Genomic DNA, 16,604 nt, shown 5'->3' with positions numbered 1-16,604 from the left:
TGGGGACATGTGGACATATCTGGAGACATAGTTGGTTGTCAAGGTGGAGGCTTGGTAGCTATTACTGGCATCCGGTGGACAAAGGCCAGGGATGTTGATAAACATCCCACAACGTGCAGGAGAGCCCCCCACATAAAAGACTTACCAGCCCCAAATGTCAATGGCAGTGCAGTTGAACACCTGTGGCCTAGAGTGACCTCTTCTCCACAGGCCATCCTCCATGCCAGAGCTTCAGAAATTGAAGATGATGAGAGAATAAAAAAATAGATGGGAGAAAGAGGACAGGAATAGGAGAAAAAAGAAGGAAGAGGAAGGAAGTGAAAAACAGACAATAATGAAGGAAGAGACTTGGGAGGAACAAACGAAGACAGATTCATAACGGCCAAAACGTAGAGGCAACCAAGGCGTCCTTTAGTAGGTGAATGAATAACGGTGATCCCTCCAGACAATGAAATATTACTCAGCATTAAAAAGAAATGAGCTACCAAGCCATGAAAAGCTGTGGAGGAAACTTAAATGTGTACTGCTAAGTGAAAGAAGACACCAGAAAAAGACTATAGGTTGTGTGTTTCCAGCCTATGCCTCTGGAAAAGGAAAAACTTATGGATACAGTGAAAAGCTCAGTGGTTGCCTGCAGTGGGCTGAGGCGGGGGGGGGGGACGGGGGACAGGCAGAGCGGAGAGGTTGGGGGGGGGCAGTGAAAATACTCTGATCCTATAATGGTGGATACATGTCATTACCCAATTGTCCAGACCCACAGAATATATGACCCTTAGCATGAACCATAATCTAAACCATGAACTTTGGGTGCTAACGACATGCTAATGTAGCTCCATCGTTGCAAGGAGGCGCCACCCTGGTGGAAGATGTTGATAAGCAGGGGGGCTGTGCATGCATGGGGGCGGGGCAGGGAGATGCATGGGGGGGTGGGGCAAGGATATATAGGACCTCTCCGAACCTTCTGTTCAATTCTGCCACAAACCCAAAACTGCTGGAAAAAGAAAAAGAAGCCAGAGCAGCACACTGATGTCAATGGGCAGGGCCCCCCATGCCTTTATTACTTCTCTGAGTTAAGGAAGATGATAGTGCTGCTCTTCAACAGGCCCAGCTGGTGGGTGAAGGCGGAGAAGGCGAATGGAAGGTGGGAGATGTTCTCTGGCCGGGTGTTGGGTGCCCAGGGCTCCGTGAGGAGCCTCAGACCCTGCTAGGCTTCTTGGGGTCCTTGCTCTTGGCCGGCATGAAGGCATAGAGCTCCTCGATAAGCATCTTCATCCGGGCGGTGACCTCGGTCACCGTGTCGATGACCAGCTTCTGCTGCAGCTTCAGCTTGTTGTTCTCCCACAGGGCCTTGTTCTCCTCCTGGAAGATGCGGTGCTCCTCACGCAGCACGTGGAGGGCCCTGTTCTCCTCCTGCAGTAGCCGGTTCTCCTCGCGGAGGACCTGCAGGCTCTGGTTCTCCTCCCGCAGGGCCTGCAGCGCCTGGTTCATCTCCCTCAGCAGCTCCAAGGACTGGCTCCCATCAGGCAGGCCGGGGCCGGACTTGCTCTCCTCGTCCGCACAAGACCCGGACAGGTTGCTGACCATCTGGCGCAGGACGCGCAGCGTCTTGGAGTCGTCCTGGGGGGTTGAGGGCCTCTTGGACTCCTCGAACCGGGAGGCGAGGCCTGCGCCCTGGTCCGGCAGCAGCCCGGAGCCGCGGGGCTCCTCGTGGGCCAAGGGCGCCGCCTTGCTCTCGTCCTCGGGGCCCGCCTTCTCCTCTGCCTGGCCCCAGTACGCCTTCCTCTGCTCCAGCAGCTGCTGCAGGGCCCTGTTCTCCTCCCTGAGCAGCTGCAGGCTGCTGTTCTCCTTGCTGCGGTGCATTTGCAAGGCCATGTCCTTCACAGCCTCCGGGGCCGCGCTGTCCTTGTGCAGCAGCGGCGAGGCAGCCCTGCTCTCCTCGCAGCCCAGCGTGGCCTTGTGCTCCTCCCAGAACACCTGCAGGATCCTGTTCTCCTTGCGGAGGATCCTGTTCTCCTCGCGCAGCGCCTTGTTCTCCTCCTGCAGCGCGCACTCCTTGGCCAGCCGCTTGTGGTGCAGCTTGTGGTGGAAGGACGACGACGGGGAGAAGTACGGGGACTGCAGGCGGCAATTTTCATTCACCCAGCGGCCGTCCTGGAAGACGAACATCTCGTCGCTGAGCTGCACTCGCGGAGGGTTGTAGTCCAGCTCGAGGTCCGCCTGTGAGGTGGGGCGCTCCATGGGGTCCAAGGGCCCGGAGGAGAAGCGATTCAGCGGGTAGGAGTGCTGGCTGGCCACTCGGCGGCTCAGCCTGGGCAGGGCGGCCTGCCGGGCACAGCGCGGGCTGGGGTACAGGTTGTGGAGCCGCAGGAAAGGCTCGGCGGTGCCCCGCTGTGGGAGAGAAGGGGAGCCGAGAGTTAGTGACGGAGCTGCCGAGCCCCCGGCTGCTGGCCAGGCCGGTTACCCCCGCAAGACACTCTGTCTGATGGTCCGGCCTGGCCACAGTGGACGCTTTTGCATTTGGCTTCTCTGACCCCCTATTTGCAGCCGTTCCGGTCTGTAAAATGCCCGCGACCCTTGAATCCGCGAATACCAAACCATCATTCCGAGAAGAAAGACAGGGCTGGGTTCCAGCCAGCCTCTAGTCAGTCTTGTCAACCAGTCAAGACATAACCTTGTATTTATATGTATACCTGTTGAAAGACCTCCTGTTTAGTACCCATTATTGACTCGTTGACATTGAACGTTCAGCCCACAGCACTGTCACTCATGCCTGAACAAAGCTTATCTAACCCGTGTTTTCTCCATCAGGCACGTCACACCTTCTTTCATTAAGGAGCGCTAGGCAGCAATTTTGTAATGTGCTTGGGTGTTATTTGATCTGTGAAATCATCCCCCCCCCCCCAGAAAACCACAAAAATGTCAACAGGGCGCACTAATTAAACTGTGAAAAGGACACTGTTTTACAGTGTGAAAGCTGAAACAAGAAGGCTCCTTAGCGAGAATGTGTGCCTCAGGTGACTTAAATTTGTTGTCACTCTGTGCATGTCTGTAAATGACCACCAACGTGCCACAGGTATTGATTTGATGGTTCCAAATTTTAGTGAGTGGGCAAATACACAAATAGAGAATCCCTGAATAATGACCATCCCATGGATGTTGTCAAGGTTGAAGGGCATTCCCCTTGAGTCCACCAAATATTTTGATCCCCGGCCCCACTATTTGATCAGTGACCAGAATATGGCAAGTTCAGTTTCAGTTTCCACATTTTCCAACTGGGACAACTACATCCACTGCCTTTCCTCAGAGAGATATTTTTAGGATTAAAAGAGATAACGTATGAAAGCATTAAGGCTGGGCTCTGGCACACTTCCGCCACCTTAGAGGAGGAACACACACTCTTCTCAGTCGACCCCAGCTGCAGATATGTATCCACAACTGGCATGGGCAAAGGGACAGCATGAATTACCTCAACAGACACCCAAATCGCTGTGTCCACAAGGGTGGTGCTGTCCACCAGCTGAGCCTTCTCCCTTGCCCCATTCAGCCTCACCCTCCACTCTCAGCCGCGCTAGTCTGTCCTTCCAGCAGCCCCTTTAACACCCACTGACACAGTGTTAGGCTGGTAATTTCAGAAAAGGAGGGCACCAGCCCAGATCTATCACTGAGCAGTGAGAGTATTGTAATATTCATTACAATATGTGGCAATGAAGAGAGCAAAGGACACCATGGAATTCACAAGGAGCAGTTCATGATGGTGGTCCATATACCTCAAGACCATCGTATAAAAAGGAGATCGGAGCCACAGAGCTTAACTCCACTAAGCCAGTAGCTCTTGCACTTCCCAACATAGAATAATCATCGGAGTGTGTCTTCAGTGCAGATTTCTGAGCTCCCTGCTTGCAAGACTGATTCACTCAGTACGGGATATGGTCCAGGCAGCTGCGTTTCCGACCAGCTCTGCCAAGGATTCCTGCTGTGGGCGGTCAGGACAGCTCAGAGCCAGGTAGGATGTGCTGTTTGCCAAAGGGGAGGGTTACACCAGAGTTAAAGCCCCAGGGGTTAAGACTGGGGATCACAAGAATTCTCATCCTGGTTCTGTCGCTCATGGGTAATGTGAAGTTGGAGATCACTTTCACCCTCTCTGAGATCCAGATTTTTTACGGGTAAAAAATAATCAGACTCCCTGACCCTATAGGCACCTTCCAACGTATAAAGTCAGTTAAAATGGAAATAAAAACCCATGCCCTGTTTGGTTCACCACACCATTGTAGTTTGGATAAGATAACAATTGCAAACGTGTTTTTAAAACTGCCATGTGCAATAGAAATGTCAGGTACTGTTATAAAGAAAAGTGGGCTTTGCTAATGGCAGAATTCTGAGGTGTGCTCAAAAAGTGGTGAACAGGTGGAATGTGTCCTGGAGAAGAGGTAACAATTGCAGCAATGAAGTTAAATAAAAATAAGAACCTGATAGCTACTTCTAAAGACACCAAAAGCATTTCACCTTAAGTACATTGCAGTGTTCTCCAAATATCAATTCCTCATTTCTCCGGCTATTTTCACAATTTTACAGATAGAGAAGATAGAAAACAAGCAGGTTATCTGCATTGTATCTTCGAGTATAGAAAGAAATATAATTTGCACGGTGTATAATGTTGGCCAGAATTCTTTAAGACCCAAAGAGCTAGATAAATAGAAGGCACAGTTCTATGCCATTAACTTTGCAATAAGCACATGTCATTAACTTTGTGAGGATGTGCTTAATCTTCTAGAGAGTTAGGGTGCAGGGACATTCTGCAATCAGAACCTTATTTACTTTAGATAAATCCGGCCTCCATGGTTTTCATATTTCTCAGTTGGGAAAGCACGCTGGCCCTTGTAGCTGAAGTTGAGACCAAAATGAACCTCAGTGTGGGCAGCACAGCCCACTTCCTTGTCAGCTTAAGGTCACTTGATCCTAGATTTCCGGGACAATTAGCCACAGTCACTAAGGAATGGATCTTGAGAGGTCCTCTCCATCCAGTGTGGGCCTCTGTCCCAACAGGGTCCTGCTCTAGGGGTCGTTAAGATGGGAATTGCAGTTTTAGGCACTAGTGTGTATCCCCGTTTTGAGAAGAAAACAAACATTGAGCTCCAATTCAGTGTTAGGCACTGAGCTGAGCGTTCTACCCACCGAGTTAACTTAACCCTCACCACACTGACTTCATAAAGCATTGTTATGATTCCGTTCTACAGATAGAGGAGCAAACTCAAGATTCTAAGTCAAATAAACAGTGCCAGTTCACCCACTAAGTCACAAACCCAGTCGCGGCTGCCTGAACGTGTATGTGTGAAACACACACATAGGAACTCGCCCTGGATTTGTCAAAGGATCTGCAGTAGTTAGGGTGGGGGTGAAGATCGTTTTTTCTTAACTTTATATCATGGAACACTTCAAATATATACAAAAGGAAAAGAGCCTGATAAACGTCCACACACCCCTTCCCCAGCCTCACAAGTCCAGGTCACGCCTCTTTCATCCACCCAACTCCACAATCACTCCTGAGCACTGAGATTTTTTAAAGCAAAGCATAGACATCCTGTTATTTTACCCAAAAAATGCATGAATATGAATTTTTTTAACAAAGCATCAATACCATTATTGTCCCTTTAAAATTTAACACTGGGGACGCCTGGGTGGCTCGGTTGGTTAATATCTGACTCCTAACTTCAGCTCGGGTCATGATCTCAGTTCATGAGGTCGAGCCCCACATCAGGCTCTGCACTGACAGTGAGGAGGCTGCTTGGGATTCTCTCTCTCTCTCTCTCTCTCTCTCTCTCTCTCTCTCTCTCTCTCTCTCTCCCTATCCCTTGCTGTGCTCTCTCTCTTGTGCTCCTAAAAATAAATAAATGTTTTAAATAAAATAAAATGAAATTTAACACTAATCACTAAATATCAGCAAATACAGAGTCAGTGTTCAGATTCCCCCAGTTGCCTTTATGTTACAATTGTTTTGTTTCAATCAGAGATATGCATCTTCATCCAACTGAATATCAGAAAGGAGTCACTAGTGCTTTATACTGTTTATTACTGTTCGGAGTATCCATGATGGTTGTTAAATCATCATAGTCCGCTGCCTTTATTCTGCCCTGGCACCCCAAGGAACTTTTGACTGTTCCTCAGCAGAAATGCACTCGATAGAACCTTAGCACGTAGGTGGTGGATTTCTAGCTATGAACAGCCTGGATATTTGGGCCTTTATCCTTGTATATGCCCTCCGGTGCCTTTTACCCTCGGACCTTGGTTTTCACATCTGTATAATGGGGATCACTGACAGTATCTCTTGGTCTAACTTTCTCTGGTCCAATGATGGATCCATATTTGTAAGTGGGCACCACTATAGCCCAGCTGCCCTTTTTATCAGACTTCACACCTTGTCCCCTCCTTTAAATGGCCAGTGCTTCCCATGCAGACCCTGTGCCTTCTGTTACATGCCCACAGCACCCAATCCAGAAAATGTTGATGGACTAATAAGTCCCCATGACTTCCTTCCCCAGAAACCAAACCCTCCTCCCATGACTGAGTCCTCTATCTTCCCTCCTATTCCCAGACAGGATCAAGAAGGAGTCAAGTCCAGTGTTGCCTCATGGCCTCTCTCTTAGATAGAACACGAAAACATTAAAAAATTTTTAATAGTCATATATTTATTTTAATAGCTATTAGAAGAATATATTTTATCAAACTCACAAACCTATGGATAGTATTATGATGAGGTTAAAGTAAATCAGCACCTTCCTCTGAAAGTGATAAGACTTAAGGAACAATACCAAATATGCAGGCATTTCAGAGATGCCAAGAACCATTATCAAACTCTGAGGAAACGTTAAGACAAGACACATTCTTTCTTTCCCCAATTCCAATCAGACCTAGCTGGATTTAGTCCTTAAAGAAAGGCTCACTCTTGGCCTTATGAAAACAAAGTTACCTCACCCTAAATAGATTTCTACTCTGAAAGTTCTTGCATCAGTTCTTCATCCACATTTATGTTGATTAATCAACCAATATTAATTTAGCATCTAGTCTCAGACCCCACCTGCCTTCAGGGAACTTTCAGTCAATTTGAAAATTCAGCCAGTAGTACCAATTATTGCTTGGTGCAAATGAGGGAACTCAAAGAGCAGCAGGCATTAATGAAGGCTGTAATATGTGAAGATCAAGGGACTGGTCATCACAAAACTCAAAATGAGTCCTGTCTACACCGTTTGAGTGTATGACCTTTACAAAATCATTTCATTTCCGTGCCTACATTTCCATGATGCTAACACAATTCACAGCCACCACATGTTTGTACAATGCTCAGCTTTAGAGGGTGCCATTCGCAACTGCTGTTGCAGTGCACAACCTGTACAACCATCCACAGCAACCTTACTAACATCTGCCCTATTTCTTTCAAGGAGTTTGTTGTAGAGTGCAGAAATGAAAGAAGAATGTGTGACATTTTCTTTGTTTATAGACCTGCAAAGATGATTACTTCAGATTCAGAAGACAAGTTGCTTAGATTTCCTTAGCAGAGGATTTCTGGAACAAGGAAAAGGAAATAGCACTTACTGAATGACTATTATGTGAGGATATGCTAGTTGATTTCCATATTCATATGTAATAACTTACAGAGAAGAACTATCACATTTTACATAAAATCACATAGCCAGCAAGGGGGAAGAGCCAGGGTTTAAAAGAGGATACCTGACTCCAAACCACACGCTCATTCTTGCTCTTCACAGTGCTCAGAGATTTTATTTTGCATGTGCTGATATCATTACTGTGCAGTGCTTCTCTTCTGCCCTGTCCCATTTCTCCCCAGATAGGTAAATTACAGTTCTCTGAGGACAGTGACCTATCTTCCCCCCCACCCTTTTTTTTGACACACCAAGTCCTGGAAGTTAGAACAGCACACTTCACGTGCAGTGGAGGTATAATGAGTCCTTGCCTGTGAACTTACCAACCGAAATGCACTGAAGAGTAAGAATGCGGTATCAGATTGAACGACATGAAACTATTGTTGCCTTTGGCCTATGAGTGGTGATTTCATTTGTCTTAATATATTTAGTGTATTTGGTGAAGTTCTATCTTCATTCCAATTCCTATTTTGAAACTGCACAGCTGCTGCTGTGTGATGGCAGATCTATAGCAGCAGGTTTTCCCCCGTGAATTCCACAAAACCCCAGGTCAATCCATGTGGGCCTTAAAGGGGGCTGCCCCCCTGAACGCGAGCATGCTGGCTTCCATGTCACCATCTTGAATGTATAATCCAATGAGGGCAGAGGCCCCAAACTCCTTTGGGCTCAAAAGTCCCATCTTTGAGTGCTCTTGAGAAAGTCATTTAGCTTCTCTGAATATCACCTCTAAAATGAACCTAAACATATAGCTGCTCTGCCTGCTGCCTGGTGTGAAAGGCCAAGGAAGTGGGAGGCAAGCAGTCACAAAGACCAAACAGAGGGCCAGTTCTGCTGGTGAGGCTTGAATGTTCCTGGCCGAAAGCACTCAAATGCTGAATGTATTTCTTTACCGGTTTGGGCTCTCCAAGGAGCAAGCAGCTGAGCAAAGCCAACACATGAGCTATAAAACCCTAGGACTTCTCAGCCCATGTTGGAAGTCAACCCCTTCTCAGTAGGTCTCCTCAGCCAGGGTATCACTAGTTGGGTATCATGGACTAAATTAACCTGTTCCTGGGTGTCCTTGAGGCCTGCCAAGAGGTCTGGGCTGTCAGGAGGAATCTGACGGGTTCTTCTAAGCCTGGGAGGTAGAGCCTACGGCAGCAGGATCCTAGTGCCCAGAGCAGCCATGGCCCATGTTTCCCAGGAAGAAAAGATGGTCTCTTCCCTGATCTATGGGAAACACCCTCCCATGGATACAGACCCGGAAGGGAAAGAGGAGAAGCTTGGCTTCTTCTTGAAAGCATGGACCCATAAGAGGATGGATGCAGGAAGGGGAATACAGTTGGCCATGAGGCTCATCATCACCTTATTAGGAAGACAACCAAGAGACTCTGCCCTCAGGAGCACCATGCTCACAGCTGAGACCTAAGACACGTTAGTGCCAGGGGTCCAGAAAGGGGCCTGGGCACAGACATCTCTGTCACAGAGCCCAAATCCCACCTGTGGTTGGAAATGCCTCCTTAGCATTAGGCCTGGCCCTCTCCCCAGCATCTCCTTGTTATGTTTTTAAGTGTTTATTTATTTTTGAGAGAGAAACAGAGACAGAGAGAGAAGGAGGCACAGAATCCAAAGCAGGCTCCAGGCTCTGAGCTGTAAGCACAGAGCCTAATGCAGGGCTCAAACCCACAAACCATGAGATCATGACCTGAACCGAAGTCAGACACTTAACCGACTGAGCCACCCAGGCACCCCCAGCATCTCCTTCTCAAATGCAAGTAGTCTTGCAAAGAAAATGCTTGAAATCACCAACCACTGAGTACCTTGGTCAGATCACTGGCCTCTAGCAAATGGAGAACATGGAGGAAGAATGGTCAATGGGAAGGGGGGTGGGGAGGGAACAAAGGGGGAGGTGATAAGACCAAAGTCTCTTACTGATACTATGGCATTTCTAAGGAAGAGGACACTCTGAGTGGGACTTTCCAGGTGTAGTTTCTGAGGTTGGTGGCCTTCCATCTAAAGAGTTTGGGGAGGACTGGACAGTAACCAGACAGGTCTAGCTGACATGGTCTAGAGTTCTCTCTGCTCCTGGAAAACTATGGCTACCACAGACCAGAAGAGATGTCCAAATGCCCCCAGTAGACTCAAAGCCTGTTGACCAAGTTTTTTTAAACACCTACTTTCCCAACATTATTGAGAATTACAACAAAGAACATTAGCCATCTGAGGTATTTTTCAGGTATGTGAAGCTAAGGATCCCTAGGATGCTGAAAGGAAGAGCAAAGTATGCTACTAATTTTCAGATGAAGGGACAAGGCTGAATGTCATCATACTGTGAAATTAACTCAGCTGCCTAGGACCACGATATGGTGTATCTGGTTTTGATAAATGCTAACAGGTTAGAGGATAATTCACAGGCCAGTGTGATTGATTTTGAGAGAATTATACAGTTAACAGCAATAAGGATGAAGATGTCATCATATGTGATCATTCTAGCTAATTATTTAACAAGCAATCTCCTGAAATCTTCCTCCTAAAAGTTACTCAAATGGGGAGAGATGGGGGTATTGTGAGCAGATTCCACAGCTCCTTGTTCTTGAAGAATAAGTCCTAACAAAGGAGAATGGGAACAGAAGGCTTGAGCGAGGCACTGGAGGGTGCTGTCGGAGCTCGTTCTGATCTGATGTAGACCCTTCATTAATGATCCAGCCATAAACCATGTCCTTTGTGAGATGCACTGATAGCACTCATTGGGGAAATAAGGAAGCCTGTGAGAATGGAATCGTTATGTGCAAAAGGAACCAGGTCAGCTGGCTTGGGCAGGAAATAACATTGATGGCTGGCAAGTTAATGCACTGTTGGGAAATAGATCAGAAAACACAAATATTTAATGTGAGAAGAAAAACTGGAAATCAATAAGACCTGAAAAGACCTAAGGGTGATAACAAATAGTGACCCACAGGCATTTGCAGTGTAACTGAGAAGCCCGAATGCCCAACATGATTGGGAAGCCAGAGGCTCTTTCTGGAGACACAGAGCTGCTGTTGCAATTCCCTTCTGAACCAGATGGACTGGATCCCAGAAGAAAGCAGCAGAAAATACGTGCAGGGAGTCAAAGGCAAGCAGTTAGGATGCGGAGAGAGGAGGCACTATTTCCTACAAGCAAGTGAAGAAACAGGGAGCTAAGCTGTGGCCTGGCTCACCCTGTGGCATATGTCTGGCATGTGATGTAGAGAGTGGACACTGGCCTGGGCTCAAGCCCCTAACCCTGGCTCTGCCATTACTAAAGGGGCTGCTGGGGAGCCCAGGTCCCATGGTGGTACAATCTGAACTTCACACTAGCATGGCCTAGTGCCTGCCACATGACCAACTCAGTGCTCATCGATATTTTTTCCTCCCCTTGTTAACCAGACCAATCCTTCACCCCAAGCCATGAACCATCTCCCTTGGAGATGTCTAACGAGCACACTGGTCCCTTCTCAGCCCTGGTGGTGCGTGGTCCATATAATCTAAATTTATAGACACCCACATCCCTCCCCCAGAGTGCTAGCCTAGCCTAGAGCCATCCTGGTCTGATATGACTTGTGCCTCCCTGGCAGGAGTTGTCATGAGGCCACATCTGCCCATGTGGGGTACACATTCCGTGCCCTCCATGACCCCAACAGCAGCACCAGGTCCTGCAGAGCAGGAACTGAATGGCCCCAGAACAAGCTGGAGCCTTCTCAAGCCCCTCCACAGTCCCGTTCATTTTCTCTGCTCCTTCATTTTGGCCGATTTCTGGGAGCTAAGCAGGAAGGGTCATGTTAGGTGTAGATTGAAGGCTTTTTCCAACCTCTCCATCATATGATCACTATTTCAAATCCGACTCCTGCCCCCATCCTTTCCTCCACCCCCAGGTTGGCACCCTCTTCTTGTCCCTTAGTGATGCAAAGAATGTTTTATGTGGGCCATGAACAAACCAAAGAAGCAAATCTGCCCTTGCAGGGGTAGTGTCCAGCAGAACTATGTGGCCTGTCAGTGGGAAGAGTCACACCTAAAACAAGCTCCTAGAGCTGCAGGAACCCTGTGGGTAAACCATGCTGCCTAACGACCAGGACAAAGTCTACTTACATTCTAAGCTGCAGCAGTTGAAACTGATGAAGTGGCTGCTCATTACAAAGTTTTAAAGATGGGGGTGCCTGGGTGGCTCAGTCCATCGAGTGGCTCAGTAATGATCTCACGGTTCATGAGTTCGAGCTCCCCGTTGGCCTCTGTGCTGACAGCTTAGAGCCTGGAGCCTGCTTTGGATTCTGTTTCCCTCTCTCTCTCCTGCCCCTCCCCTGATCATGCTCTGTGTCTCTCTGTCTCTCAAAAATAAGCATTAAAAAAAATTTTTTTTTTAGTTATAAGGAAAACTTGAAAACAAAGAGCTAGAATGTTTTTGTGTCCTGCTTCTCCCTCCTACTGAACATACTTGCCTAGATTGTTACCTATTGAAAGAATGCTGAAGGTTTTCTTTCTAATCCTGTTCTTCTGAAAGTCCTTGAGATGGCTTTAGAAAACATACATATAATTTTACTATATATAACTATGTAGTTATATAGTATATATGTAATTCTATATTAAACATGTATGTTTTTATAACTAAATATGCACATATTTAGTGTATATATTTATATTTTATATACACACATCTATATTTATAGTTATATATTTATATATACATATTTATATGTGTATATTATACATATCTATAGAGATATTGATATTTATATTCATATATATCTATATACATTTACATATATTTATATACATATCTATATATATACCTATAGATATATTATATTTATTTATATTTATACATATCTATGTCTTTATTTTTATATTTTTATATATATATCCATACTTTTATATATATTTATATTTATACATATTTATATACACATATCTATATATTTATATACACATATCTATATTTTATATTTATACACATCTATATAGATATATAGATACGTATGATGCCCACTGACGATTGATCCTTTTCCTGCACATCCCCATATGTAGCTTTCGGGTAGTTACCTCTGCACTGGACTCCTCCACCCTACATTTCAGCCCCTCTGGTTGGTCCGCCATCATCTTCCAACAGGGCCTCAGGTGACTCTGGAGAAGCAAGGCCACCCCCTTTGTGACATAGCAGCCGCAGAAACAATCCAGCAGGAGAACCCCACCAAGGAAATAGCAGCTCAGTGGGAGGAGCCCTCAGAGTCCCCAGCCTCCGTCCTGAGTCCCCATACACTCTGCTTTTGGTACTCAGCAGGCCCTGATTCTCTTGGCACCTCTAAATCACCCTGTACCTTTTGGTCCACGTCCTAGCTTTTCTACTTATGGATTCAGTCCTATGAATTTGGTTCCAGGCCCCAATGCTAGCCGCCCCTCCCACCCAAGAGTTCCAGAGCAGTCATATATCAGCAAGCACCAAAACACCTAAGTCTGAGAAGAGGGACTCATTTCAGACTGTCATGGAAACGTTAAGTGTTATGAGGACTGGAAGGTCTTACCGGGTCACCAAACCCGCCTTCCTCATTTGAGCGATAACAAGCCTAAGACCCAGAGTGGCTAAGCAACACCGCACCCCCCCTCCCCCGCCAACCACCTGGCACACAGCTGGTTGGCAACTTGAATCTGAGGCCCTGACTATGCTGCTCATCCTACAATATCTTGCCAAAGTTTGGAAAGAGGAGGGTTATTCTGACTACAACTAAGTTACACCCTTCTGTGGATATCCCTACCTGAGGTAGAACCACATTGATGGGAATTTCTAGGCTTTCAGATCTGGTATCTTGTTTTCTTGTAAAATTTGGCCTTGAGTGCTGTGGAAAAGAAAAAACAAGAAGATTTCTGCTTTGTGGCCCATCCTCTGAGCCTCAGTTGCCCACCTGAAAATCAGGAAACTTTCTACTCACTTACCCCCTCTTGTCACTTATGTACATTATGAAAATCTGTCTGAAATCATGTGAAGATGGTATCTGATAAGATATGATTTTAAGAAATTAAGAGCCCTTGGGGTAAAGGGCTACCAAAAAGTCTTAGGAGCAGAGGTACTCACACCTATTGCCTTTTCTAAGATTATTACTTCTACCTCAAGTAAAAAGCCATACCAATGTTAGGTGCCAGGTATAGGTCCTGTGCAAGAGTTGGTCACCAAAACACTCAGAACAATCCAGAGGTGACATCACAAACAATATGGTGTTTTTCAGGGCTCATGATCTCTCTGAATGTCACAGGCAGGAATGAGGAATCTGACAGTCAGAAGGAGCTCACCCTGGTTGTGTCTACCTTACTGGTCAAGGTGAGTGTGACACACAATAATCCAAACACTAGCCCCCTGTTTGGTCATCCTATTCACATCCCCACTGCCCGGGGTGGGCCAAGAGCCCTATCCTCTCTCTAAAGGTAGCATCTTCTACTTGGAGTTGTATCCCTCGAGAAGGAAGAAACCCCAGATGAACTCATTCAGACCAAGGGAAGATATGTAGGCTGAGATGTTTTCTGACTCCCGTCAACCAGTTCTCCAGTTCTCTGAAGTCAACTGGATGTCCTATATCCAATTCGATTCCAACTCATTCTACCTGGAGTTGGTGTCAGGTCACCTAAGTTGAAGGGCTCAGTCCTACAAACAGCCCCCACTTGAGACATCAGTCACAACTCCCAGTGCACGAGTATTTCTGACTGACCAGCTATGAGTTGGGAGTTCCCACAAACCCTCCTAGGCTTCAGTGATCTGCCAGGATAACTAACAGAACCCAGGAGAATACTTTATTTACAATTGGTTTTGTTATAAAAGATACAGCTCAGGAAGAGCCAAGTGGAAGACGCCTAGGGCACGGCATGAGGGAAGAAGGACACGAAGCTTCCAGACCCTCACAGGGCACACCCCCCTCCCAGCTCCTCCGTGTGTTCACCAGCCCAGAAGCTCTCCTAACCCTATTGTTTAAGGGTTTGTATGGAGGTTTCATCACCAGGCAGTGGTTGATTAAGTCATTGACCTTTGGGGATTGAAATTTTCCATCCGAATCCCTCCTTTTCCCAGAGGTAGAGGGGTGGGATGCTGAAAGTTCCAACCCTCCAATCACATGGTTGCACATGGTTGATTCCTCTGGCAACCAGTGCCCATCTTGAAGCCATCTAGGGTCCACTAAGAGTCCCTTCATTAGCATAAACTCAGGTGTGTCCCAGACAGGTGCCTTATGAATAGTAAAAGGCACTTCAACCACTCAGGAAATTCCCAGGGTTTTAGGAGCTTTGTGCCAGGAACTGGGAACAGGACCCAGATATATGTTTTTATTATATCACATGTAGAAACTGCATCAAGACCACAGTGTTGACGTCTAGGCTTCATGAAACGGATAGCCCAGCCCCCACCCCGCCTCAATTCTGTCAAGTCATTTGCCTCTAAAAACTATTAGTGGGAGTCTTCTTGTGATTCTTAAGCCTCTTATTAGGCAGAGAGCTCCAATGCCCTACTATCATGACATGTTTGGGGGAGAGAGCAGTGGACCAGGGTCAGCAGATCCAGGGACGCCATAACTGCCCACTGGAATCTTCCACACCCAAGTTACAAGCAAGCCTTGCTTTAAGAAAATCCGATGTACAAAAATTCAAAGATATATGTATGGCAAAAAACAAGGTAATTAATCACATTGTCAAAAAAATTGATCGCTCACCTCCAGTAAGTTCAGATGAGCCCCTTCTCCCCATAGAAGGCATTTCCTAGGGCCAAGGAACATGAGCTCTGCCCTGCAAGGCTCTTCATGGACAAAGGAATCTTCTAGTAAATCTGATGTGGTTTATTACTATATATATATGCATATAATAAATTATTCATATTTGTTATTCTTTTCATTTTAAAGGGGGGACTTCTCCAAGTGATTCGTTTTTTAGTTTCATTTCATTTTTTATTTATTTTATTTTATTTTTTTAAGGTTTAATTTCTTTTATTTTATTTTTCATAGTTTATTTTATTTATTTTTTTATTTTTATTATTTTTTAATAGTTTATTGTCAAACTGGTTTCCATACAACACCCAGTGCTCTCCCCCACAAGTGTCCTGCTCCATCACCACCACCCCTTCCCCCCTCCCCCTTCCCCTTCAACCCTCAGTTCATTTTCAGTATTCAATAGTCTCTCAAGTTTTGCGTCCCTCTCTCTCCCCAACTCTCTTTCCCTCTTCCCCTCCCCCTGGTCCTCCATCAGGTTTCTCCTGTTTTCCTGTTAGACCTATGAGTGCAAACATATGGTATCTGTCCTTATCCACCTGACTTATTTTACTTAGCATGACACCCTCATTTCATTTTTTAATTGTGATCATAAACATATAACATTAAATGTATGATCTCAAGCATTTTTAAGTATATAGTTCACTAATGTTAAGTATAGTCACATCACTGTCAAGTTTTTCATCTTGCAAAACTGAAACTCTAATCCCCCTTCCCCTCTCCTTCCAGCCATTGGCAACCATCTTTCTACATTGTTTCTATCATTTTTTACTGCTTTAGATGCCTCAAAGGAGCAGAATCACATAGTACTTGTCTTTTCGTGACTGGTTTATTTTACTTAGCACAATGACCTCGAGCTCCCTCCATGTTGAAGCATGTGACAGGATCTCCTTTTTTAAGGCTGTGTTACATTCCCCTGTATTTATATACCATATTCTCTTCATCCATTCATCCACTGATGAACATTTGGATTGTTCCTGCCTCTTGGCTGTTGTGAATAATGCTGCAATGGGTATGCAAATATCTCTCTAAGATCCTACTTTAAATTCTTTTGGATACATACCCAGAAAGTAGGATGGCTAGATTAGGTATAGTTTCATCTTCAATTTTTGGAGGAACCTCTGTCCTGTTTCCCATAGCTGCACACCATCCTTTCACAGTCCCACCAACAGCTCATTCCAATTTTTCCACATCCTCATCAACACTTCTTTTCTGTTTC

The 16,604-nt window shown here is 46.0% G+C and overlaps 1 protein-coding gene across 3 annotated transcripts; it reads right to left on the bottom strand.

The window, feature by feature from the left end:
• Positions 1-1,024: 1,024 nt before the first annotated feature.
• On the bottom strand, positions 1,025-13,914 carry SPERT (spermatid associated). Of its 3 annotated transcripts, none has more exons than XM_029936720.1 (4): positions 13,769-13,914; positions 13,400-13,480; positions 12,690-12,770; positions 1,025-2,388 (listed from the first exon to the last, which is right to left on the bottom strand). In XM_029936720.1, the coding sequence occupies exons 1-4, from the start codon at positions 13,841-13,843 to the stop codon at positions 1,195-1,197; spliced, it is 1,431 nt and encodes a 476-aa protein (XP_029792580.1). In that variant the 5' UTR covers positions 13,844-13,914; the 3' UTR covers positions 1,025-1,194. The 3 variants fall into 3 exon arrangements, with proteins under 3 accessions (XP_029792580.1, XP_029792582.1, XP_029792581.1); XM_029936722.1 differs by lacking the exon at positions 13,769-13,914 and adding an exon at positions 13,578-13,725; XM_029936721.1 differs by lacking the exon at positions 12,690-12,770 and having other exon boundaries at positions 13,769-13,913.
• Positions 13,915-16,604: the final 2,690 nt, after the last annotated feature.

The sequence above is a fragment of the Suricata suricatta genome, chromosome 4, assembly GCF_006229205.1.
Source record: "Suricata suricatta isolate VVHF042 chromosome 4, meerkat_22Aug2017_6uvM2_HiC, whole genome shotgun sequence".
NCBI classification, from domain to species: domain Eukaryota; kingdom Metazoa; phylum Chordata; class Mammalia; order Carnivora; family Herpestidae; genus Suricata; species Suricata suricatta.
Note: the sequence above shows the minus strand (reverse complement) of the source record. Positions and strands in the feature narration are given on the sequence as shown.

Bases quoted from the DNA above. Each gene is read 5' to 3' on its own strand.
- SPERT (XM_029936720.1), bottom strand. From the start codon at position 13,843: ATGTCACCTCTGGATTGTTCTGAGTGTTTTGGTGACCAACTCTTGCAC. The intron at 12,771-13,399 runs GTAGGGATATCC...TTGCTTCTCCAG, and splicing joins TCAATGTGGTTCTACCTCAG to AGTCACCTGAGGCCCTGTTG. The intron at 2,389-12,689 runs GTAACTACCCGA...TCTCTCCCACAG, and splicing joins TGGAGGAGTCCAGTGCAGAG to CGGGGCACCGCCGAGCCTTT.